Source organism: Mesocricetus auratus, unplaced genomic scaffold, assembly GCF_017639785.1.
Source record: "Mesocricetus auratus isolate SY011 unplaced genomic scaffold, BCM_Maur_2.0 Super-Scaffold_100007, whole genome shotgun sequence".
NCBI classification, from domain to species: Eukaryota; Metazoa; Chordata; class Mammalia; order Rodentia; family Cricetidae; genus Mesocricetus; species Mesocricetus auratus.
In genome coordinates, this window is record NW_024429191.1 from 51,873,698 (window position 1) to 51,899,617 (window position 25,920).

The 25,920-nt window shown below is 52.5% G+C and overlaps 1 protein-coding gene across 1 annotated transcript; it reads left to right on the forward strand.

Moving 5' to 3' along the window:
* The first annotated feature begins 1,543 nt into the window (after positions 1–1,543).
* Camkk1 (calcium/calmodulin dependent protein kinase kinase 1) lies at positions 1,544–21,634 on the forward strand. Its single transcript, XM_040749105.1, is given in 18 exon segments — positions 1,544–1,675; positions 7,015–7,415; positions 8,028–8,075; positions 8,467–8,520; positions 8,881–8,898; positions 8,900–8,933; positions 9,120–9,214; positions 9,216–9,254; positions 9,679–9,715; positions 10,541–10,562; positions 12,124–12,212; positions 14,742–14,941; positions 17,528–17,581; positions 18,202–18,275; positions 18,542–18,629; positions 18,813–18,941; positions 19,372–19,475; positions 21,257–21,634. Coding segments are annotated over 17 exon segments (1,518 nt in total). The 5' UTR covers positions 1,544–1,675; positions 7,015–7,055; the 3' UTR covers positions 21,330–21,634.
* The last annotated feature ends 4,286 nt before the right edge of the window (positions 21,635–25,920 follow it).

Sequence of the window (25,920 nt, forward strand, 5' to 3'; positions counted from 1 at the left end):
TTAATATGCAGGAAGCCCTGGATTCAATCTTGAACATTGGGGGAGAAATGTCTCTTTGGCTCAGCCCTTTCCTGAGTTCCTGCCCTATAAATGCAATCCTCCAATTGCTAGATCCTCAGGGTGTCCCGTCTCAGCTATCATGCTGCCTCTTTTTTTTTTTTTTTTTTGGTTTTTTCGAGACAGGGTTTCTCTGTGGCTTTGGAGGCTGTCCTGGAACTCGCTTGGTAGTCCAGGCTGGTCTCGAACTCACAGAGATCCGCCTGCCTCTGCCTCCCGAGTGCTGGGATTAAAGGCGTGCGCCACCAACGCCCGGCTATCATGCTGCCTCTTAAAGATCCCTAAAGTCTGTCTACTTCACCCGAGTCTTTCCCATCTGGACTAGGAACTCTTGAGACAGAGGGTTCTTCTTGATTTGTCCAGCAGAGCCTGACCCCTCCTAGGTACCCAGCTGACGAAGGGCTGATGGTCATTCTGGGTATCCAGGAGGACATGGGGAAGGCTTCCTAGCAGCAGAAGTATTAAACCCCAAAAGACAAGTGGGGGTTAGGCAGGCGTGAGCTATGGAGGGTTTGAGAAGACCTACTCTCAAGGTAATGGGCACACTGGAAGATCCCAGGAGGCAGCTGTCTGGTGTTTCTGAAAGCCTGTCCTGGTTGTCCCAGGAAGGCCAGTGGGAAGTGAGGCTGGATGGGGTGAGAGGCCAGGGGAGACACTGCTGCACTAGTCCAGGGGAGACACGACTAGTGGTCGGGCTCAGGGAGGGGCGGGAGGTGGAAAGAGGTAGCTAGACTGAGCCTTACGCTAAACCTGCTACACAGGTAGGATTCAGGAAACTCCTGGTTTCGGACTCCAGCTGGAGACGGGGACACAGCGGAGACCAAGCTGGAGACAACAACAGGGATCTGGATTTGAGGCAAGCAGTGATGTGGGGTTCTCTAAGAGACTAACAGCAGGATCTAACCAAGAGTCTGTGAGGGCTAGAGTCCCCAGGCACAACCATAGCTAGGGCCTCTTGGTCCTGCCGGTCTTTTCCATTCTCTTAGTCCGTTAGGGGCTTATTGCCTCCTGCTCCTCCCCAAGCCTGAGTGCCGCCCAACCCCAGCAATCGGCCGGACCTCCCTCCTCCTGGCTCCCGCTACCCCAGGAGAACACTCAACTCCAGGCCCTTCTCCATCAGTCTCCGCTTAGTCTCACCCTGGCACGCGCTTGGCCTCATCCCCCGAGGGAGGGATGCTCTTGTCTCTACAAACCAGGACACAAGATTGAAGATTCGGAGAAAAGCACCGTACGCTTCAGGCCAGGCTGAGGAGTCCACGACGAGGCCCGAGGGATTTCGGGTTCCCTTAGCCTGCCTGTCTGCGGGCGCCGGGGGCGTGACGCGTCGGGGCCCAGCCGCAGGGCCCCTCCCGAGCTGCCTCCTCCGGATCGCGTCGAGACCCCGCCCCCTCCACCCGCGGGCTCTGATTGGACGGTTCTGCGGTGCGCTGCGCGGCGCAGCCAATAAGAGCGGGCTGGCGCGGCGGCGGGCGGAGGGGGGGGGTGGAGAGCGCTGCCTGGAGCCAAGGCGCCGGCGGGTTGAGCAGGGCGATCCCAGCCCGGCGCGGCGAGCAGGGCGGGGCGAGCGCCGCGGGAGCTAGCCTGGCGCCCACCGTGGAAACTGTGGTGAGGTGCCGAGGTAGGGGATCGGCGGCAGGGACTTGGAATGGGAAGTTGGGGTGTGGACCGCTAAGCCGCTCTGTGCTGCGAGCGTGTTGTAGAGGGGTGGTCTGCGAGGCCGCGTCTACGTGGGCAGCCCGGACCTAGCGTATAGCGACCCCCACTGTGTCTCCAGAGTCAAGTCCGAGGTGTGGCTCCACGAGCCTGCATCTGTCTAAGCTAGCTTTACAGGCGTCCCGCTACCCACGTCCCTTCCGCAGATGCTGTCTGCGGGACTGGATAGGAGCCCCGCGCGCGGTGCCCCGGCCCCCGACTCTGGGTGGAGGCCCTGTCTATGTGGAGTGGGCCTGGACTGGTGCACCCACGTGTGGATCTCAGCGGAGCGCTCCTCCCACGGCCCTCCCGTGAGTCTTCCGTGGAGAGCTGGGGGCGGGGTAATGAATGGGACGGATGCGGCTAGCGACTTCAGCTGCTGCGTAGTCGTCCCCTGGCTGAGGGTGGCGGAGGCAGGCGCTGTGGCTTCTGATTCTGGTGGGCATAGGATTGATGTTCCGAGGGTGCACACGTGCGCGGGGAGCTGTGTGTGGTGTTTGGAGGCGGGTTGCGTGTGTCACGTGGACACAAGAGTGTGCCTGTGTACGTGGGGGGGTGCGTTTCAGGATGGAGTGGTGTGTGAACATCGGTCACGAGGATATAGGTTACATGTCAGGGAAGGGGTGTGTGTTTGTCTTGAGGATGTTGCAGTGTGAGCAGAGCTTGCTGTCCCATGCCCTGGGTCCTAGGACTGTGTTGCAGTGAGTGCCTCTTTGCCTTGGCCAGGTTCAGGATATGAGAGAAACACACAGCTTGTGTCCTTGAAAATCCTAGGGAAAAGGAAGGGCTAGGCCTTCTGCACATCTTTGTCTCCATCCAACACACACTGCACAGGTCAGGGTGTTCTAGACCCACACACTTCAGGGACCCCACTACTTGCTCCTCGGTCCGTCCATGCTCAGTCCTCACAGCAAGAGTGGAGTTCGACTTGAATCTCATGCAACAGAATTGTTCCACTGTTTAAGACTCCTCTGGTGTTGGAGGCTTTGTGATTTCTGTCTACAAAGTCCTGCCCAACCCCGCACCAAGCCCTGAGTCCCACTTTGGGAAGGGACGCCCCCCAATCCTGCTTAGTGGTCAAAAAGGAGCATCAGTGTCACCCCCCTCCAGGAACCATCCCTGAGGCCAATGCAAATGGACTGTTGCTTCTCTCCAGATGTATCCTCCCCCAGGGACCTCTCCCACAGAGCAAGCACCTACCCACCTCAGGGCACTTGCTTCTATGGGCCAGTCTAGAGATGCTCCTCCCCAGAGGTCCACACTGTGTCCTGCCTTACTCCTTTCATAGCGCTTAGATCTTGCGTCTGAAAATAAGTCCTCCCTGCACTGAATCAGTTTTCTCCTGTCGTCTTATTCCTGCTCTGTCTTGACGCAACGGCTGTCTTCCTAGGGAATCCAACGTAACCTATCTTATATTCATTACTAGCCTTCTTACTTGTTGCTTCCGGCCTCTGCCAGAAAGCAAATGGTGAGATCAGGGGCTTTGTCTTTTGGGTTCCCTGGTTTGCCTCCTAGTATGTATGGATAGTTGGAACAGGACTGTGTGACTCTGGATTTGCATGTCAGGAGTCAGTGTGCCTGTCTGTTCCCCAGGTCCTAAGGCCCTTGAAGAACTACTGGCAAACTCCGAACATATTTGCATGTTAGATATCCTCCCACTAGCAACCGGTGTCGAGGGGGGAATGGGATATGAATCAGGAGGTAGGGAGACCCCCCAGGAATAGTGAAAAGACAGTGGAGGTCAGAAGCTGGCTGTTTTAGTACCACATCTGTGCTGTTTAGGTGGTTCGACTTAGTGAGCTCAGCCAGCCAGCAGTGGGGAGTTCAAAGAGTCATCTCAAAGGAGGTGATGTCTGAACTGGTCTTCAGGCAGTGAAGCCAAGGGAGGAGTGTTCCCGGCAGAAGGCACAGCTTTTGCAAAGGCCTGGTGACACGGAGTCTTCAGTTCAGGAAGCTTGAAATGATGGGATGCAGCCAGAGTGGAGAGTGGGTGCTGAAGGAGGTGGGGGGGAGTAAGAGAGGGAGAGGAGGGGGAGCTAATCCCTCTGACTCCTGCCTTTATGGGCCAGGTTCTATGAGAACTGGGGAAATTATTCCCACTTCTGTGATGGGGATGATGCTGAGCCGGATGGGTCCCTGATGGAGCTGAGCTACCCAGGAACAGAGGGGAGGCACTCTCTGGAAAGAGGGTGGAGGCTCAGAGCTGGCATGGAAGAGGCGTCCCACAGATGTCAGTTTCCACAGGTGGGCCAAGGGATGCCTTGAGGACAGCTGCAGAGGGGGAGGCACGAGCCCACCTGGCTGTCCGGGGATCCCCAGAGGTAGTGAGAGGATGATCCTCACAGAGGCATCCTTGAGTATGACTTGGCACCAGACTCCTGGGTCTCCCCTACGGGAACTGAGTCATCCTGGCAGGGGCGGGAGCTACAGAGGCCACCACTGCCAGAGCCATCGGACAGGCTCCAGCGAATCGTCCCTGAGATGTCAGGACCACTTTGGTGTGTAGCACACATGGCTACTACCCCTCGCGCCACCACCCCCAGTCCTTTGTGACCAGGGTTACTCATCTTCTGCCCGGATGGTAATTGGTCCCTGGTTCAGCCTGGCTCTGGAACATTCTAACAGAACTCAGAATGAGATCTGAAGTTACTGTAGATAGGGCTGCTTGAGCCAGTGTTGGTGACAGCAGGGTCTACTTGTTCTTTCCTCTTCTGGCCTCTGGTGAGGGACCTAACTGGATGGGGCGCGTCCTCAGAAGCAGGTCAGACGAAGTGGGCTTCTGAAGCCAAGGGCTTGTGTTCATGGGAGTGGCAGACTTGTGGAGGGTGGGGTGCAGCGTCCAGGAGAAGCCTGAGCTGGGCCAGTCTCTAGCCTCTTCGAGTATATTCTCTCTGGTCAGACACAGGTCCTCATGCACACAGCACAGCACAGGCCAGGCACAAGGCCCCGTCTCCTGGACACTTGGCAGGAACTTTGGGCCTCCCTTGCTGCTTCCCTCCAGCCAAGCCCTGCTTAGTCACCTGAATTTGATCCAGGCAAGAGGGAGGCCTGGATGGGAGCCTGACGTCATCTCTCACAGCCTCCTCCCACTGCCACCCTCGCACCCATCTGGGCCCCAGCTCTTCCCATGCAATCACAACTCACTTCTCTAGAGCTTGTTAGCGGCAGGCAAGCGCTATTCTGTGTCCCTAACAGGCTTCTTTATACCTCACAACCACGTGAGAGTGAGACTTGCCTTGTGGTGCGTTTCACTGGTGAGGAACACCCAGTTATCGGCCCTTCCCACCTCTAAGAGCCAGGAAGTGGGCAGCCTGGCATCCCAGCCTGGGTACCCAGTCAGGTAATAGTCTTTAGATGAGAGCAGGAAGGCTTCTGCACCCACTTGCTGTGTGACCCCAGGGTCATCTTTACCCCATCGAGGAAAGGATTGTGACCTTTTAGGAGTTGTCACCCGAGGGAAATTATATGCAGATGTTATGGGCCAGGGCAACCTGTGGTTTGTGTCCACTGGGGGCTCCCCTGAGAGCAGAGGGCGGGAACTTCTGACTGTCTTCTATCCCCTGATGTGGTCTGCTGCCCGAGGCTGGCTGGGGTTCCCTCACTGAGGCTGCTTTCCCATCCATGTAATGGGAGAGGGCTGTAGAGATCACTATGGCGACCACTTGTATTCAGCAAATATTTATCAAGCTCTTATGTGCCAGTCGTAAGTGATCTTATGGAGACGAAGCAGACTGAGAACTAATCTCGGCGCTTAGGTGGGGAGACTTGCCCTATGGGGAATGGAAGAGGGGGTGGAGGGGGAGTCAGGCTTGGGGAGGCTCTTCTCAGCCTTGAAGCCCCTTCCCTCTTCACCTCTTCCAGGGAGGCGTCTCAGAGCTTCCCCACCCTGTTCCTTTCTTCATGCCAGAAACAGCTGACTCTGCTGCCTCCTGGCACCCAGTCACTCAGCACACATGGTCCCAAGCAGAGGCTCTGATCCTCGCCCTGTTACAGTCTACCTCCAAGTCTGATGGTAGCCAGGGCAGCTAGGGAGGCACAGCATCCACAGTACAGGGTGGGGAGCCTGGTTTGCCCCAGACCGGTGGCAGCTTGGTAACAGAGGTGGCTTCCCGACCAGTGGCTAGGGCATCTCAGTCAGCCCTACCACCTTGACGGCATTCACAGTCAAGGATGGAGAGCCAAAGGTTCTCTGAGTTGCAGTCAGGATAGCGGAAGTCACCAACAGACAGGAAGGGCAGGGGTTCAGGAGTCCACTTACTTCCTTTTCTGAAAAGATGCAGAGTGAGGCCCAGGAGGGAGCATTGGGTAGAGGTGGAGCCAGAATGTGGGCTGTGGCAGAGATGGTTGTCCTACTCTGAGAGGAAGTCAGGGTTTAGCCAGGGCCAGTGTGGAGCTAACTGTCATGGCTGAGGTGAGGGGTGGGCCTGAGGCTGGGTGTTGACTTGAGGTTCAAGCTAGGACTGCTGCTAGGTGTTTTAGCTGGTTGGGGACAGAAACTGCAGTAGATGCAAGGTGTGTGTAAAGTCAGACCCGGGAGCACCTCGGCCCCAGCAGAGCAGCCATAAGGGACATTTTGTCATATTGACATGCTGGAAGAAAAACAGGAGGAATGCAGAAGCTGCACTAGTGTCTTGTGTGGCAGACCCGCCCCTCGTGTTCCCTCTTCTGGGCTGGAAGCTCTACTGGGGCAAGGAGGTGAATGATCGGATTTGCCTTGGGGTCTTGAAGATAATGAGAGGAGGAGTCAGAGGCCTGAGACCTCAGGAAATGCTCTTGAAAACAGTGAGAGGGACTAGAGTGAAGGTCTGGGACACCCAGGGGGGCATTCCTGGAGGAGGTGTCTGGGTCTGCAGCTCCGATGCCCATCCTTCTAGGGGACTGTACTGTAATGCTCTGCCAGTAAGCATGGTGACCGGTGAATCATTGGGCTGCCCATATGGCTGGGGCTGAACTGACCTGGGACTCTGTACCTTAGTGTGACTAGGCCTCCAGGCCTGCCATATCTACCTGTCTTGACTGCAGAGTCACTTTTGTTGCACTTCTCTGTGAAGCCATCATGGCAGAAGTGACTGCGTCTGTTTTACAGGCAGGGCCACTGGGAGCATCTGAGCCAGGTGAGCTACTAGGAAGCCCTGGGTTTATGTGCTAGCAAGCCAGGCCAAGGGAAAATCTGGGAGGTAGATCTATCGCACTGTGGTTATAGTGGGAAAGGGTCTTGGCCCAATCCGCTTGGCTGGCCAGGAGTGACACTCCCTCCTCTCTCAGGTTCCCAGCAAGGTTATAGAGAGAACCCACTGACTGAGGTGATGGAGAGTGGCCCGGCTGTCTGCTGTCAGGACCCTCGGGCAGAGCTGGTGGATCGGGTGGCAGCCATCAATGTGACCCACTTGGAAGAGGCAGATGAGGGCCCAGAGCCTTCCAGGAATGGTGTGGACCCTCCGCCCCGCGCCAGAGCTGCCTCTGTGATCCCTGGCAGTGCTTCAAGACCCATGTCAGTGCGGCCCAGCCTCTCTGCTAGGAAGTTCTCCCTGCAGGAACGGCCAGCCGGAAACTGTCTAGAGGCCCAACCTGGGCCTTACTCTACAGGACCTGCCACTCACATCTCTCCTCGGGCCTGGCGGAGACCCACCATCGAGTCCCACCGTGTGGCCATCTCAGACACGGAGGTTGGTGAGATGGAGTTAGGTAGGAGTTGTTCATGGGCCTGCCAGGAAAGCCTAGGGTTTTTTCCTACCGTCTGTCCCATATACTTAGCTTTCTTTGGTTTGCATACTTGGAGAGCTGAGAAGCTCACTACCCAGCGGCAGGGCTTCTTCCTATCCAGGAAGGCCATCTGAAGCAATAGCTACTTCCTGCCTTCTTCCCGCCGTCAGCTCAGGCATAGGACCCTCTCTTGCTCCTAAGCAGCCTTCTTAGAGCTTTGGAAATAGATCATGTACATCCCTACCCTTCATCATCCCACGCATGAGCCAGGAGTCATAACCCTGCCTCCAAGAGTGCTCTAACTTAAAAGCTGCAGTGTACTTCCAGTTTCTGGTGTTACATGAGCTTGACTTTGAATGTGAACTTGGGTAGTTGATGGGAGCATAGCATAGCTAGGGCCTCACCCTTCATATTTTTACATATTACCCCAGGCTTCTTGTCTCTCATGGTGTTAATGCTACCCTCCAGCCTTCCCTGATCCAAACTTGAAAGGCTGGTGAGAGACTGGGCCCTGAACAGTCTCCCAAGATGGGAGTGCTGTTGTATCTGAATCTTGATGCTCCCCTTCCCCCTAGGACTGTGTGCAACTGAACCAGTACAAGCTGCAGAGCGAGATTGGCAAGGTAGGACCTGGGTAGGATGGAGGTGGGGCTGCAGACGATCTCTGAGCATCTTTCTTTCCCTCTGATGGAACTGGGGAACAGAGCCAAGAACGCCCAGCCTGACTGGGAGATCACCAGAGGAGGGTGGAGATAACTTCTGACTCCTGACTCCCAGGGTTCTTGATGGAGATTAGGGGAAACAAGAGGCTATATGGAGTTGTGAGGCAGGGGTAGTTCCCGGGGCACAGGGGTTCCTTCCTCATCTCTGGGAAATGTGAACCCAAGAACTAGATGGTAGGAAATAGGGTGGGATTGGGGTGCAAAGGCTGGGACCAGAGCTGTCAGGCCTGCCATTTCCTGAGCTAGACCCAGAAAGAAGTGTTTTGTGGAACTGACCAGTGGCTGTCTGCAGGGTGCCTACGGTGTGGTGAGGCTGGCCTACAACGAAAGTGAAGACAGACACTATGTGAGTGTGGGGCTGGGAAAGGCTGCTGCCCAGGTAGGCCCCCGAAGCCTGGGGAGTAGGCAGATGTGCTGGGGAAAGGGGCTAGGACTTCCTCTTATGGGGTGTTCCTATTCCTGGATGTGCTAAAGGAATGAGCTTCCTGTTCCTTGGGGGTATGCAAGCAGAGGCTAGATTCCTCTAAGGGAGAACAGGGCCAAGGCCCAGACTCAGCTGTGGCATAAGCAGACACATACCTGGCCACATGCTTATTGCCAATGGCATCTGCCATTGTGCCCATCTGGACTATGGTCCCCATATAAACCAGCCTTTCCTAGCCCCCTGGAGGCTGTACGAGTGATGTCTCTGTTCCTTTTTCCATAGGCGATGAAAGTCCTTTCCAAAAAAGAAGTTACTGAAGCAGTATGGCTTTCCTCGTATGTATACCTTGTCCTTGGGAGCTGCTAGGCTGGGGGCAGAGGAGGAGGGAATGGTGGGGATGGAGGGTAGGAAACAGGAGCAGTGGCCTGGGAATGGGCTAGCCTTGGTGAGCTGGAATGAGATCTCAGCCTTGTGGGAGTCTTTCTTCTGGACCAATGCCTTCACTTACGTTTTGGTCACAGGCCGTCCTCCCCCTAGAGGGTCTCAAGCCACCCAGGGAGGACCAGCCAAGCAGCTGTTGCCGCTAGAGCGTGTGTACCAGGAGATTGCCATCCTAAAAAAAGCTAGACCACGTGAACGTAGTCAAATTGATCGAGGTAGGAGGGATGGCAAAGGTACTGGAGCTTGGTGGGTGGGTGGGTGGGAGGGTGGGGCGAGTGTTCAGCCTACCAGGGCCTAGGGAACAGGAATGGGTGAGTCCCTGGAGACAGATCAGCCTTTTGGGTATCAGAAGCAGTTCAAACTGGTCTGTAGTGTTCTTGCTGAAGGTGAGGGGCAGTCCTGGAGGTAACTGTGAATCCCTTCTCCATCACAGGGGAAGAAGGACCCAGTGTTATGTGGGGGAGGGCATCAGTGACACCGAGGCCCCTCTCTTGGTACCTGTACAGTTAGTTCCTGCTCTGTGTCCAGGGTGGTTGCAGGGCATAGTAGAGATCTTGGGTCAGGAAAGGACAGGAGGCCTGGGTTCTCCAACCCCATTCCTCCTCAAGTCCTGTGCCCACGTCTGCTCCTTCTGATCAGGTCCTGGATGACCCTGCCGAGGACAATCTCTATTTGGGTGAGTGACCCTGCTTATTCTCACTGAGGGCTGGTTCCAGTGAGGGCTCCCCAGGGACACACAGGATGTCCAGGTAGCCATGTCCATGCACTGACCTCCTGGATTCTCAAGCTCTGGATTCCCGTGTGCAGCGCTGCAGAAGGAGACTTAGATCAGTCAGAGTCAGTGACTACTCTGGGCCCCACTCCCTGCCCCGACCCAGTCCCAGTCAGTGTGGTTTATACTCAGTAGGAACAAGAAGCTGGCTGAGTCATGAGCTTGGCGTCCCTGCCTCAGTTTCTCACTTATAAAATGGGATAATAGGGTTGGGAGTATAACTTGGCGGTAGAACCCTTGCCCAGCATGCTTGGGAAATATGGTAGTTATAATAATAAATGAGATAACGGTGGCATGTATCTCATAGGTTTGATGTCAGGAAATGTATACATTTGTAATTATCCTTATTAATATGAAAGTTATTATTTAAGTTCCTTATCCTGAATGATGATTAGGCTTTTTCTGGAGGCGGTTCGGAGAAATGGGATAGGAGGGGTAGAGGTGAAGCTCTAGAGAATGCCCAGCATGAGCAAAACCCTGTGTTTCTGTTCATCACGGAAGGGGGCAGGGCCAGAGAGCTGGCTTAGGCATCGAGTGCAGGAACTCGGGGCCCCCTGGGAAAGGGGTCCATGCTGTCATTCTCACATGGATCAGGTCAAGCAGGCCCACGGCCAGCCCACTCCCATCTGTCCTGTCCCCCTGCCCCTCCCCTCGCCAGAACAGGGAGGGACCTTGGCACTGGTAGTCCTGCAGCCTTACAACACCTTCCCTTCTCTTCTTTTCTTTCAGTGTTTGACCTCCTGAGAAAGGGGTGAGTTCCCCGACCCAGTCAGGCAGGTCATTTCTAATCCAGGTCTCCCTATCCTCCCCTTTGTCTCCCTGCCCAGGGGCCAGCTAGTATAAGAGAAAGCAGAGCTGTGCACCTGCCCTCGGGAACTCTTGCCTCAGGGGTAAATAAGAGACCCGGGACTATTCTATGAAGGCTGGTGGGGGATGTGGAGGCCGGGGCAGGCTGGGAGAGGGATAGGCTTTGAGCCTGACCTTGAAAAACTAGGAAGATATCGAATGGAAGGTGGGGAAGGAATGTTTCCAGGCCAAAGTATAGATAGGGGATATAATTCATACTTGTATTTAAATCACCAAGGATTCTTAGCTTACTACCAACTCATGATTATGGGAGGGAAAAGCCAAGACTAGAGAAGGGAAGTAGCCTGCCTAAGGTCACACAGCAAGTTGTTGCTGAAGCCTGGTGTTCTAACACAGCCCTGTTTGATCTATCAGAACATTTGCAGAGCAGCTGACATAGACTAGTGGGCTCAGGACCCAAACCCCTTACTGCCGATCCTCAAATGAAGCTGTGAACCATCCCTTTTCTGGTGCTTTCATGCAAGACTATTGAAAAACAACAACAGCATTCAAAACAAGAAGTAGGGACTAAGCCTGTAGCTGAGCTGGTAGAGTCCCTAGCTTGTGCCAAGGCAGAAGGGTTCAGTCCCTAGCACTGCATAAAACCAAGGATGGCGACTAACACCTGTAATCAGGAACTGGAGGCAGGGGGATCAGAAGTTCAAGGTCATCCTTAGCTACACAGTGGATTCCAGGTCAGCCTGGGCTATGTGAGACCCTGTTTCAAAACAACAATATGTAGTTATTTTTTTTGTTTTGTTTTTTTTGAGACAGGATCTCACTATTTAGACTTGACTGAACTTGAAACCCTGTTACCTGCCTCTGAAGTACTGGGATTACAGGCACTTGCCATAACACTAGGATGGGTTTTGGTTTGTTTGGTTTTTTAATTGTTGTTGTTTTGTTTTGAGACAGGGTTTCACTATGTAGCTCTGGCTGCTTAGAACTTGCTGTATAAACTAGGCTGGCCTCAAAGTCACAGAGATCCTCCTGCCTCTGCCTCTTGAGTGCAGGAGTTAAAGGTTTTAAAAAATAAAAGTTTATATTGTTATCCATATCTGTGACTGATAATCTAGAACAGTATATAGATCTTTTTTATATGCTATACATTCTGAAACATTATATTTCAATAGAAAAAGAAAAACAGACCCTACCTGATTGATTTCATGACTCTTGGTCCTGGGTCCACCGTTTTAAAGCTATTGACTTCAATGGCACCTTTGTAATTGTTTGGTTAAACTTAATTCTTGCAAGATCTACAAGCCATTGGAAATAGAGATAAAGCTGCCTTGAAAATATGATTGAAAGGGGATAGATAGGCCACAGCTTTTTGACATATGAGGGAAGTTATTATCTTGAGTTCTCTGAACCCATGAGCACCAAGTTCACTGAAGGGCCTCTGTTCCCCACTCCTGCAGCCATCTCTACTCCTGATTCTGCTGAACAGCCATCCTCCTTCCCCACAGGCCCGTCATGGAAGTGCCCTGCGACAAGCCCTTCCCGGAGGAGCAAGCTCGCCTCTACCTGCGGGACATCATCCTGGGCCTCGAGTATTGTGAGTGAGACTGCCTGCCCACTGGGACTGGAGCCGGAGGACATAGAGCATGCTGTGGCCACGCTAAACAGCCCCTGAGCCCTTCCTGCCACTCAGCGCTGGTCTACCAATCACCTTTAGTGGAGATGGGGGCGGGGAGGTATGGGCGGAGCCATAGCCGACTTCGTTGGGCATGCGCTAGGTCCTTCGCCGTGTACTGCTTTCACCACTGCGTGTCTCTGGGTGTTCTTTCTTTCTTGGTCTTTTCTGTTGGATTCTATCCAAGCGTCCCTTCTCCGCAGGGCGTCAGGAAATGTGGGACGGAAGAGATCTGTGTCCTGCTGTTTAGGGAAGAGTGTGTCCTGGAGTGATGCCTGTGGTGATGGTAGGGTGGGTTTAGCTGTGAGGAGCCCTAAGGCAAGAGCTCAGAGGCGCTAGCTTCTGTGCTAGAAGTACATTCATTTATTCATTTGTTCCATCCATTCACTTCACTCAGTTATGTACACCCACCTGAACCACCGATGATGGTCTAGGGCCAGGGACCTCTGCCCAGGAGCACCGGTGCAGGGCAGGCTTTCTGAGAGAGGGATTTCCCCAGCCAGCTTTGAGGTTCAGTGGTGGGAGAATCAGGCAGAGGCAAGAGAGGAACTCAGATGTGCTGTTTGAAGACCGGCGCTCAGTCTGGATGCCGCATCCAAGAGGCAGGGCCTGGTGGCTAATGGACAGTGGTCTGGAACTCCGTTCGGACCTCACATTGAGGGCTGGAAACACCTCTGAGGAAGACTTTCTGACTAAATCCTGTCCATATTGTGAGGCCCTGAGGGGCTCGTAGCAGGGAAGGCCGGACAGGATTTGCTTCTTAGAAAGCTCTGTCTGGCAGCTGTGTGGTGACTGGATAGGGTGTGAGAGGCAGGCAGCTGGCCAGGGGCAGGCTATTTCCACAGCTCAAGTGACAGATGGTGGGGTCAGGATTAGGGCAGTAGCGATGGGATGTGAAGGAGGTGGGGTGGCCAGCATGGGGTGACTGCTGGTCTAGAAGAGGACGGCCCTGGAAACCTAGGGTTCTGGCCTGAGTTGGGGGGCGGGGGTGGTGTCCATCCCTAACATCTTAGTTGGACTTGCTGTGAGCAAATTCTCCCTCCCTAGGTGAGATGTGACCTACGGTGAGTGACGTGGGCATCTTTATACTGCTGAGCCTCCCTAGTGTCTTCAGATTGATGCTCTCTTTGTATACGTGGGGAAACTGAGGCACACAGAGGAGAATGTTTAATAGTAGACGCCAGTGATGATCTATAGTATAGGAGGGATGGATACATCTACCCTTGGTTTGTTGGTCTAGTCAGCTGTAGGAACTGCTCTTCCTGAGCTTGACTCCACCCTCTTCCTTTTCTGGGTTCTTCCCCTCTGCTGAGGGCCCGCCTGCCCTCTCTCCTAACACCACTCCAGAAGCTAATCTAGGGTTCTAGGTTACAGCCTCCTTCAAGCCCAGATGGTCCTAATGAAGGGCAGCTTTGGGGTACGTGTTAGCACCATGGGCTGGACAGCTGGAAGGAGAGCCCCAAAGACTTGTCGTTCTGGTCTTGTGGAGGGGCAGTTGGAGCTGGTCAGAAAGGCCCCTATGATGGGGGCAGGCACATTAAGATAGACTGGTCTCTTTCCCGCTGTCCCTCTGGAGGGGCAGACAGGACTTTTCCTGCCTCTCTTTTCTCTCTCTTCTTCTTCCCCCCTCTTTCTCTTCTTTCCCTCCCCCTCCCTTCCCTTTCTAATAAAACTTCTCAATTAAAAAAAGACACTGAGATGCAGCACACATGTACATGCACACTTGAGCACATTTTCTTTCTCTTTAACTTAGGTGTCACTATGTAGCCCCTAGGCTGGCCTCCAACTCCTTATCTGTCTTTTAAGTACCTCAGAGTATGGTGGATGACAGTGTGTACCACTATAATCAGCTTGGATTATTTTCACCTTGGGCTCCCATGGCTGCTTCCTCTGAGGCCGAGAGGAGGAGCTAAGGTGGTCTTTAGGATCAAGAAACAATAGGGGAAGAACATGGGTTTCTCTTTTCCTTTCCTTTCCTTTCCTTTTTTGAGACAGGGTCTTGCTATATAGCCTAGGCTGGTCTAGAATTTGCAATCCTCCTGTCTCAGCTGACATTATAGGCATGTATCACTCTACCTGGCTAGAACAGGAGTTTTCTGTTTTGCTGATGATGGGGGTTGTAGATAATGCCAAGTTCTGATACTGAGATGTATATCTGTTGGACATCCAAACGCAGAGCCCGAGTTTCCTGACTTCCCTCCTCAGCAGGAAGTGTGTTGTTTGTTGTGGAAAAAGCACTGCTCTTGGAGTCCAAAGACTTCTAAGAGTCTCCTCAGTGTCTTCACTTGCATAATGGAGCAGATGGCTCCATTGTCATCTTTTGAGGTTCTCTCAGAAGAGTGGCCGTAGGCCGGGATGCAATAGCTTGCTTCCTAGACTGGGTGAAGGAGAGAGAGTGGGACCCTGGGCATTGATCCCCCAGACTTGCATATCACCTGCTTCTCTCTGTAGTGCACTGCCAGAAGATTGTCCACAGGGACATCAAGCCATCCAATCTACTCCTCGGGGACGATGGGCATGTGAAGATCGCCGACTTCGGGGTCAGCAACCAGTTCGAGGGGAACGATGCTCAGCTGTCTAGCACGGCAGGGACCCCGGCATTCATGGCCCCCGAGGCCATTTCTGATTCTGGCCAGAGCTTCAGTGGGAAGGTGACTCTCAGGGCCTGGCTAGGTTGGGGTTCGGGTAGAGGGATAGAACAGCTTGCAATGGGGGACCACTTTGCAAGCTGAGGGGTCTAGGCTTCTTTCATTTGGATAGCAGCATGATTGCCTCTTCCCTGGAGCCCAGCTGTGGCTTCTCTCATTTCCTAGCAAATGGTTCCAATCTCACTTGTATCTGTTGCTGCTGGTGGTCTGTGTGGGGCTCTGTGCTGGACTGTGGGACAGGCAGAACCAAAATAGTCCCATTCATATCCTTCTGCATGGTGATGAGGGCTACAAGTCACAATTCGAGGACAGTGGAGGCTTCCTCAGGTCCTGGACGTGGCAGGGTCTAGACAGGGTCATGAAAAAAGAGAATGAGGAGAAGATTGAGAGACATAGGGATGGATGCATTTAGACTTTCATGTGGCCAATGGTATAGATGCAGCCTAGCACCAAAATGTAAGTTTAACTTACAACAGGGTATGTGTGTGTGTGTTTGTGTTTGTAATTTGGTTGCATGGTGTTCTACTGTCATTATTGTAGATGTGCTACAATGTCAACCATGCCTGTGCCTGATATATAGGCTTTGAACTTTTTTTAAAGGATTTATGTATTATGTATACAGTGTTCTGTCTGCATACCAGATCTCGTTATAGATGGTTGTGAGCCACCGTGTGGTTGTTGGGAATTGAACTCAGGACTTCTGGAAGAGCAGCTGCTGCTTTTCACCTCTGAGCCATCTCTCCAGCCCCAGCTGGGCTGGGTGCATAGCTCAGTGGTAGAACATTTTGTGCTCTCTCTCTCTCTCTCTCTCTCTCTCTCTCTCTCTCTCTCTCTCTCTCTCTCTCTCTCTGTGTGTGTGTGTGTGTGTGTGTGTGTGCGTGCGTGCGCTGGGGTTCTTCTTTTCCCAACTGTAAAACAAAAAGGATTTTCATTATTGCTATAATTCTAAATTCACTGAAAAGTTATAAGAATAGCATAAAGGAATACCATATAACTTATAAAATCAGTAATGTTTTGAGTGTTTGGTTTGCATATGTATCAGTGCATTGAGTGTGTGTGTGTGTCTGGTGCCAGCAGAGGCCAGAAAGGGTGTTGAATTCCCTGGAAATGGAGAGACAGAGAACTGTGAACCACCATGTAGGTGCTGAGAACTGAACCCACATTTCTGGAAGGGCAACTAGTACTCTTAACCACTGAGTCATCTCTCCATTCCCCCCCTCCCATGTAATGCTTTTTCTTTTTCTTTTTTTTTTTTTTTTTGGTTTTTCAAGACAGGGTTTCTCTGTGGCTTTGGAGGCTGTCCTGGAACTCACTTTGTAGACCAGGCTGGCCTCGAACTCACAGAGATCCACCTGCCTCTGCCTCCCAAGTGCTGGGATTAAAGGCGTGCGCCACCAACGCCCGGCTCATGTAATGCTTTTTCATTGTCTTTATGTTTCTGTATATTTCTATTATATTTTTATGAACCATTCAGAAGTTCACTTGGAGAGAGTATCTCTTTATGTACTTTAGTGGCTTTCCTAAGAGGGAGGACATTCTTTTATATAATCTCAGTACAATGACCAAGGTCAGGAGTTTATCAGTGATAAGACTGTTCTATAACACATTGCACATATGTAAATTATTATGACATGGTATTGAAATGTTATCAGCTTGCCTGGTGGTTTTGTTGTTGTTTGTTTTGTTTCGTATTTCTTTCCTGATCCCTGAGGTCATCCATCAGGCTCATTTGTCACATCTCCTTAGAGTCTTCTTATCTAGAGGAGCCCCCTCCCCTTTTTCTGGTGTGAAAGGTGGGGACATGCTGCCCTAGAACTTGCTGTGTAGCTGAGAATGACCTTGAACTAGTGATTCTCAAGCAGCTTCCTCCCAAGGGTTGGCTTTACAGACAGGCTGTCTTGTGTTCTTCCCAGCCTCCAGCTTCTTGGCCTTTCTCTGTCATTCTGACCTTGATGTTTTGAAAAGCAGCCTGCTGCCCTGTAGTTTACACTTGTCTAGTGTTCCCTGGTTGGATTCTAATGACGATGGTAGTGGTGATGATGATAATGCTGATGGTTGTCTGTGTCAGGGGCTGCACACATGAGGAGCCCCACCTGGGCCTGAGAGGAGTTGTAAGTGGGCATGGAGACAGGGTGGGCAGGGGTTGCCTCTGACATTGGAAGCAGTTGCACAGTAGCTGAAATGAGAACCTCTGGAAACCAGAGCTAGTTATTGAGCGCTAGTTCAATACATACTGCTATTTTGGGAGAGCATCTGTGTCGTGGAGGCAGCGGATGACCACGTGGATTGAAATGTGGCTTGGAACCTGCTGAGTTTGAAACCATGTCTGTTTTGGGCTTGTCCCTAGAAAGTCTACAATCCCAGGAGTGTTGCAGTTTTGTTCTGGCCATCACTGTGATAGCCCACCCCCGGGCTCAGCACAGGGCCCATCCTAGAGCAAGCCCAGGGAGTGTTTGTTGATAAATGCCTGCCTGGGGAAGGTGGGTCCCTGCGGGGCTCTTCCATAGCCTGGTAAAGCTGGGTGGGGATGGGAAGGGGTTGAGGTGGTAGAAGTGCCGTGTTTACTGACGTGAGCATGTTTCTTTGTAGGCCTTGGATGTATGGGCCACCGGGGTCACCTTGTATTGCTTTGTCTATGGGAAGGTGAGTCCTGAGGAGCCTACAGAACTGACTCTGACTGGATTAAGGAGCCAGGAGTGACAGATGCGGGGCCTTCTTTTGTGTCCCTAGACAAAATGGCTTTTGAAAAAGTCCACCTGGGCCAGGAAGGCTGAAGGAGGAGAGGCCTTTTGTCTTTCTTTCTCCCCTTGAGGGGTGGGGTGGGGGTATAGAGTCCTGGGACAGCATATATCTGAGAGGAGGTGACAGAGGTGTTGCTTCCTCTCTCCGTGAGCCCTGCCCCCCCCATGCCATTCATTCCTTCATTCACTCAATAATTTGTTCAAATTGTTGGGTCTTGGGGACCTCTAACACTGACGTGATCAGGATTCCTGCCCTCAGGTGCTTTGCCTCTGGTGACCGCACTGCCCACCAGACCCTGGGAGAGTGAAGGCTTTGCTGCAGGCAGCTTGAGTGCTGGTGGCAGATGCAGCCAGCCTCGTTCTCTAGTGACTCATCTGCTCTGTTACTTTTGCTGAACCCTTGCTGTGTGCTCTGGCCCTTCCCATCTGCTGGGGTGGGGGTGGAGCATAAGCTGCCTGCTGCCCCTGACCACCTGAGGTGTGGATCAAGGCCTACATCCTGTCTGTCTCTCCTTCCCACAGTGCCCATTCATTGATGAGTACATCCTGGCCCTTCACAGGAAGATCAAGAATGAGGCCGTGGTGTTCCCTGAGGAGTGAGTTAGCCATGCAGGGGACCATGGAAGCTCCCATCCACTCCTGGGGAGGGTATCTGAACTTTGAGAGCTCTGGCCCTGTTAGGGTTCCATTTTAGCCTTCAGAGTTATGTGGGGGTATTGATCCCTGGGAGGGGCCAGAGCAGATGGAGGACCTCATCTTTCCATTTGAGGAAAGTGGTTATGGTTATTCCTGGTCCCAAGGGGGAGAGAAAGGGACCCTCATCAATGGTGGCATCCTCATCTCTTGCCTTCCCTCTTCCTAGGCCAGAGGTCAGCGAAGAGCTCAAGGATCTGATCCTGAAGATGCTAGACAAGAACCCTGAAACAAGAATCGGGGTGTCCGATATCAAGGTGGGTCTTGGCCAAGGTCCCAGTGCCCCTTCTGGAGGGACCTGCAATGGGACATGTGTGTTGGGTTTGGGGTTTGAGGATTGAAGAGTCCTTCAAGGTCAATGCTGGGGATGCTTGGGTACCCTTGCTGGTTATGTCTGTATGCCTATGACCCGACACCTCCCCATCTCCTGGGCTCTACAGTTACACCCTTGGGTGACTAAACATGGAGAGGAGCCCCTCCCTTCAGAGGAGGAGCATTGTAGTGTGGTGGAGGTGACTGAGGAGGAGGTGAAGAACTCAGTCAAGCTCATCCCCAGCTGGACCACTGTGGTAAGAGAGTGAGGGGCGGGGCTCTCTTGTCCTAGAAGTGTGTGGCCACTGCCTGGGACCTGCTCTGCTCTTGGCCTTTGTAGGTACAGTGGGGGGGCATCAGGTTGGTCAGTCACAGTCCAGGGGCCTTGGAAGCCCTGCTCTTTTAGAGTGGAATGGCAAAAGGTCACCTTATTCAGTTGTGGCAGAGACCTGAGGCTTGGTGAGAGCCATAGCAAGAAGAAGCAATTCCTCGCGTTCACGCATTCAGTGAACTGTTGCTGTTCCCTAGGTCCCACACTGGTGGCTAGGCATGACAGTGAAAGGCCAGGAGACCTGGTTCAAGGCCCCACTGTCGGTTAGACCACACCCTACCCCCAGAAGCTGCCTGCTTGCCTAGGCTGGGCCTGGGTGTTCATGCTTGTTCTCCATACCAACTTGTGCTCCCCAGATCCTGGTCAAGTCCATGCTAAGAAAGCGTTCCTTTGGCAACCCATTCGAGCCCCAAGCACGCAGGGAAGAAAGATCCATGTCTGCTCCAGGAAATTTACTGCTGTAAGTACAGTGGTTTGAGGCCTGTGGACCACTGTGGATTGAGATGTGGCACTGAGGCGCATCGCTGACTTGTACTAGTGCGGAACTGTCCCAAAAGCCTGGAGATATGGCCCAGTTTCAGAGCAGGGCCCATTTGCACCCCTGTCCAGTCCCCGTGTCCTTCACGCACACGCTGAAGGGAAGATCTTTTGGAAGCCTGCTGTGGTCATGCTCTCCTACTGGATCCCACACAGCTCTCTGGCTTCCAATCTGTGCTTCCCTCAGCCCTTGGTAATCAAAAGTCTGCAGACAGATCAGGTCTGCTCCTTACCGAAGACTGGCGTCCGTGGACAGATGGCCCACTCTGTCCACTCTCCCTGCCCCCAGGGGCTCGTGTTATCCACAGCCAGCACGTGGTGTTTGTCCATGTGGACAGGCTGGCTGACCCGCTTGCTAAGGGGTCCCTACTTTGAACCGTATGTATGGGTTCACCACTTTTTGGGAGAAGCCAGAAAAGCAGTTCTTTGAACACTGAGTCTGGCTCCCAGCTTTTCTGCTGTAGTAAAATTCACTTGCCAGTTAGAGTTTGTGCACAGACCTTCAGAGAGAACTGTAAGGCGTCGTGTACCAGAACATCATGGTCCTAGGTCAGTTGGGCACCTCTCTGGGCTGTGAAGGGAGCTCCAGGAAGAAGGACTGTACTTTTGGCTTGCCCTGTGGTAAGGGAGGTGAGCATGGTGCTCTTGGGCCTGCTCTTTCAAGGAGTGTCCTCAGAGTGAGAGGTAGACCTCTCTACAGATTTCCTATCTCTTCTTGAGGGAGTTGAAGGGGGTAGGGACCTAATGCTGGAGTTGCGCCTAATGGATCATATAGAATCTGACAAACTAGGATAGATCTGAGCGTAAAAGGGAGTCTGTCAATGATTATGTAGGAACAACCTGAATCACGATTATGCAGTAAACCGAACATCAGGCCACTCCCGCTCAGTACTTGTATCTGGGCGCCCCCTGGTGGTAGAATGAAGCAGCACCACTTAAGGACAGGTCTAACTTCAGTTTGTTCCCTGGAACTGCGCAGCAAAAACAAGGATAAAATATGTTTTAACCTCACCAAAGATCTTGGGGTCCTCGATAGACCCCATTTTTTCCATTTTGTGGTATTTATTTTTTGGTTTTTATGAGACAGGGTTTCTCTGTATTGTTTTGGAGGCTGTCGGTCCAGCTTGGCCTCAAACTCACAGAGATCCGCCTGCCTCTGCCTCCTGAGTGCTGGGATTAAAGGCGTGCGCCACCACCGCCCAGCCATTTTGTGGTAATTTTAGTCCAATTCCATAAGATTGATCCTTTGGATATTTTTAAAGCCAAGGGTGGGAGTGAGGGTTGCATCATCAGAAGAAATCTGTTGAATAATAGAATTCCAAGACTGATGGTAACTCTGCCCTGTGAACAAGGTGAAGAAAACACAGAATGAAAGGCCTTCTACCCAGTGGGGGCCAGTCAAGGTCAATGTGGAAGACTTTTAACCAGGCTGGTCCTCCTGGGATAGCAGGAAGTCATCTGGGTCAGATCTGAGAGGCTCCTGAGAGGTTTAAATTTCATCCCAGAACAATGAGGAGCCACACAGGGTTGTGGGTCGAGGCTGGGGGCCAGGGGAACTAGTGAGAAAGGCTGCCATGATGGAAGCGATCCTAGGGGACCCGGTGTGGGTGGGGCTGTGAAAGCCATCCGTATGTGGAGTGTGTGAGAATCCTGGTGTACAGGCTCTGGCTCCTGAGATCCCGCTGCCCTGCTGTTTCCTAACAGGAAAGAAGGATGTGGAGAAGGGGGCAAAAGCCCAGAGCTTCCCGGAGTCCAGGAAGATGAGGCTGCATCCTGAGTCCCTGCATGTGCCCAGGGCCATCGGCAGCATGCTCATTCCGCACCTCCAGAGGCCCACCGCCCTCATGCAATAGCCGCCCCTGCAGGCAGGGGGCTGGGGACTGCGGTCCCTCTCCCGCCCCCCCTCCCCCATTGTGCTGCATGACCTGCGCACAGGCACGTCCATGGACAGGATTGGAATGTGTATCATTTGGGGTTTGAGGTTCCTGGTTCTCTCTGTTCTGATCCATCTTGTGGGGAAGTCTGGGGCCCACAGAATATTAGAAACCCTATCTGACTGGCTGGTGAGGCCCAGGTAGAAGGCAAGAGACCATAATGGTAGATGGAGGCCTGGTGGGCTGCATCTCAGAGAACTCCCATAGGGCTAGGTGGGCCTGCCCAGCTGCTGCACCACAAGGAAGGACAATCACCTCACCTCTGTGTGGAAGGTGCTGAGTGCCACTCTGCTCAGATCTCTAGCGTGGATTCTACAAGTTATGACGTATGTCTGGGAGAAGACTGGTTTGCAGAATTCAGATTCCTCTTGTTGTCTCTTACCCGAAGGCTGGGGTGGGAGCCGCTGTTGTGGGGAACATCTTCCTCCAGCTGTGGGTAGTTCCTGGCACATCGTTTGGCAGTCCCATGGACCTGACATTCACGGATTGTATTTTATACTCGGCACTAGCTGGAAAAAGGGCTGAACTGAATCCAACTCAGAGCACAGGCCTGAGCCTGAAGCAGCGCGCCTTCCGCCTACCTCCCTTCTTCCCTTATGGATCTCCAGAGCCAAGGTTGCAGAAGAGACACCAGGAGTGACACTGAGGGTCATGGACTCTCAGAATTGTGACCCTGCAGATGTGGGAAGTACCTGCGTTTCAGTCTCTGACCCTACACTGGCTTACCCATCACCAGCCAATGATGAGGGAAAAACTGCCCAGATGGAAGGCCCAGCCAGATGAGGGGCCCTACAGGATGCACACCCTGTCAGGCAGGTGGCCCTTCTGTGAGTTGCTTGGGCACAGGTCATCTGTCAGCCCATGCAGGGCATCTGGGACACACATGTGGACAATGCCCTTCGGGAACAAGTGTTAGCTCTCTGGATTCTGTGATTGTCTGGCTATTCTAATGTTTACCGACAATGCTCATAGAGATTGGTCCCCAAAGGGAGGTGAGCAGGACTCAGGTATCCCCACCGCTCCAAAAGCATCCCACAAGGAGATCCCAGCTGCCCACATGGGCTTCAGAATGCAGGAGGACTAGACTAGAAAAGAGGGAGGCTGGGTGGGAGCACCGAGTTCCATTGCATCTCTGTGCCATGGGTGTACATTGCGCCTTCATGTGCACATGTGTGTGCGTGCCCATCTGCTGAACACAGCACACTTGCATGTCTCGTACTGGCACATGCATCTGTAATATAGTTTCTACATTGACTGAAGCCTAGGAGCAGAGGGTAGCCCATTGTCAATGGGCTCCCATTTCAACCCAGCTCCTATGTACTAAGGCAGCCAGTGTAGCCCAGGGCTTAAAAACAAACCATCTAAACATATCTCTAAGAATACTTTTATAGAGTGAATGAGAGGCAGTTGTTAAATGGCAAGAAGTCAGGGAGCTTTGTGAATGGGACCCACTTGGGGAAAGTTTGCATGTGGGTGGCTGACCTCACTGCCCCCAGCAGAGCCAAGAAGGCATGCTCACTGTCACCTGTTGCTGAGATCTTCGGTTGGCATTGGTTTTGAATGTAGCACAAGTGAACAAACTCCATAAGAGTGTTTTAAAAATCAACTTCTTAGGAAGTGAATTAAAAACAATAAAAAGCCCTTTGTTAAGTTAAAAAAAAAGAAAGGCTTTGTATCTTTTCTGTGTCCTGACATGTGTGTTTTTCTTGTCTCATTTGACTTGATCTTCTGGAAGGCTGTGAGGCACTGGGGGCCCCTGAGCAGCATGGCAGGGTAGTAAGAGGTAGGGAGAGGAGGGGTGGCAGGAAGAAGGATGTGGAAGAAAGGTGAGCTCATGAGACTAAGGATCTCCTGTCCTCTATGCAGCTTACATCCCAGGGCCCCTAGCTCGGAAGATTTGGGTGTTTGACAACCAGTGGGGTGGCCATAGGATACACTCTTGTCTCAGGGGTTCAGGAAGGCTAAGCTGGGGAGCTGGCTTGCCCAATGTCTTCCCCATGCCTTCTTTTTTTTTTTTTTTTTTTTTTTTTTTTTTGGTTTTTCGAGACAGGGTTTCTCTGTGGCTTTGGATGCTGTCCTGGAACTCGCTCTGTAGACCAGGCTGGCCTCGAACTCACAGAGATCCGCCTGCCTCTGCTTCCCGAGTGCTGGAATTAAAGGCGTGCGCCACCAACGCCCGGCTTCCCCATGCCTTCTTATCCTCAACACCAGTGCTCTAGTCATAGGGTCCTCCAGGGTAGTGATGTCAAGTGTCATTCTTATGGTCACACAGCCCTGAGCTTGAACACAATTTGGCTACCTAGCTGTCTTAGGGTTTCTGTGCTGTCAAGAGGCACCATGACCATGGTAACCCGTAAAGGAAGTTTAATTGAGGTGGCACCTTACAGTCCAGAGGCTCAGTTCGTTATTGTCATGGTGGGGAGCATGGCAGCGTCTGGGCAGCAGGCATGGTGCTGGAGGAGGGGCTGCTACATGTTGACATTCAGGTAACAGGAGTAGACCGACTGTCACACTGGTCGAAACTTGAGCAAAAGAGACTCAACAGCTGCCCCACAGTGACACACTTCCTCCAGCAAGGTCACCCCTGCTTCAACAAGGCCACACCTCCTAGTAGTGCCACTCCCTTTGGGGTGCATTTTCTTTCAAACGACCACACTACCCAATGACCGAAACACCTTTGGCAGGTCACTGAAGGAGCTTTAGTTTGTTTATTGGTATAGTGAAAATAGTATCGGCACTTTTATGGATTTCTTGGGACAGTAAATTTGAGTCCTTGTTTCAAAACACTGGCTTGTAATAAAATATTCAGTGAATGAGCCCCTTCTGGGGAAACCTGGAGGTTACTGTCCAGCAGGCCCTATATGGCTGCTGTTTGTGCCCAGCTGTGAACTTGCAGCTGGATGAAGCCAGAGACTAAGGAGTCCTGAAGGCTAAGAAGATGCTCCAAGTTAGTGACTGGTTTTTCCAACTGAGGAATGAGACCCTTAATGTTTTGGCTACTTCCTGGTCACTTGATGCTCCTGCGAGGCACAGTAAGTGGAAGGCCTTCTCCAGAGGAATACTGGTGGCCAGACAAAAGTTTGTCAAATACACTGCAGTAAGGGGTTTTGTTCCCATTCCCTCCCTATCCTTTCAACCCTTACCTGTCACCTCACTGGTCTCTAGCCCTTGTCCTTACTACTTACTGCCTCATAAGAATCCCAGTCTGATATCCAAAGCCTGCTGCTGGCTCTCTGGGTGCCTGCTGACTCTACCCTGTCCCCCAACACACACACTTCATTCTCGTCCCTCCCCACTGTCCATCTCTCCTGTCCCTCCAGGGAACTGTCCTTCCCACACCCCCACCTCTGCCTGCCAAAGTCCGTTACACTCTCAAGCAAAGTCTGTTGGGTCCTGAGAACTTTGAAAAGACTCCAGAGGTGGTTGATGTGATTTCCTCACGAGTAATCCTTTTCGCATGCGCACTGGTGGGACAGCTGAGGCCCAGAGAAACGGGGTTTAGAAAAGTGCCATGTTAGAGCTTGCTCACTAACCCCCACTCAGGCCTTTTCATACAAGCGCCCAGAAAACTACACATGCAAAGACGTCTGGGAAACCCAGAGCTAGAAACTACTATATCACATGGGGAGCTGAGCCCCACCAACTGTAAAGGTTTGGGGGGGCAGTTAAGTATGCCTCAGGGAGCCCTGGTGGCTACCAGGGGATGGGAATGTCTGCAGGCTTTGAAACCTGCAGGCACTTTCCTGGTCTCTGTTTCCTCATTCACTCAGCCTGTATGATGGCTCAGCTGGGGATGTGGCCTGGAAGCTGCAGATGGGGTCCCAGCTTTCCCAGGGGATGCTTACCTCTGTTTACAGGGTTACTTTCACTATACACAGGTGAGCACACTCCAAACAGCTTTTGCCCTCTTGAGGGCAAATAGACAGTATGCCCGCTAGGGAGCCAGGTGGTTGGTGGTGCTGAGTCAGTACAAGTAGTGGTCTGTCTGGCCTAGGCCTCTGAGGTGTCAGTGATTCTTAGTTCCAGGCTTAACTGGCTCCCTCCCTAACACCCTTCACCACCCGCCTCCACATGTGTGCTTAGGACTGTTCCTGGTGGCCACAGACATTCTTTTCTCCAGTTGATAGGAGAACAGGTCAAAGCTTGGCTCTTCACTGTCCTAAAAGTCTAGTGTCCATCTGTCCTTCCTGCTCCTTGCCCTGACCAGGAACTATTTACTAGAAAGTCACATGGTTGGAATTATACAGAATGCAACTTTTCTCTGTCTCAGGTAGTTTTTTGTTTGTTTGTTTGTTTTGTTTTGTTTTTTGAGACAGGGTTTCTCTGCATTGTTTTAGAGGCAGTCCTGGAACACGCAACTCGCTTGATAGACCAGGTTGGTCTCAAACTCACAGAGATCTGCCTGCCTCTGCCTCCCAAGTGCTGGCAGTCTCA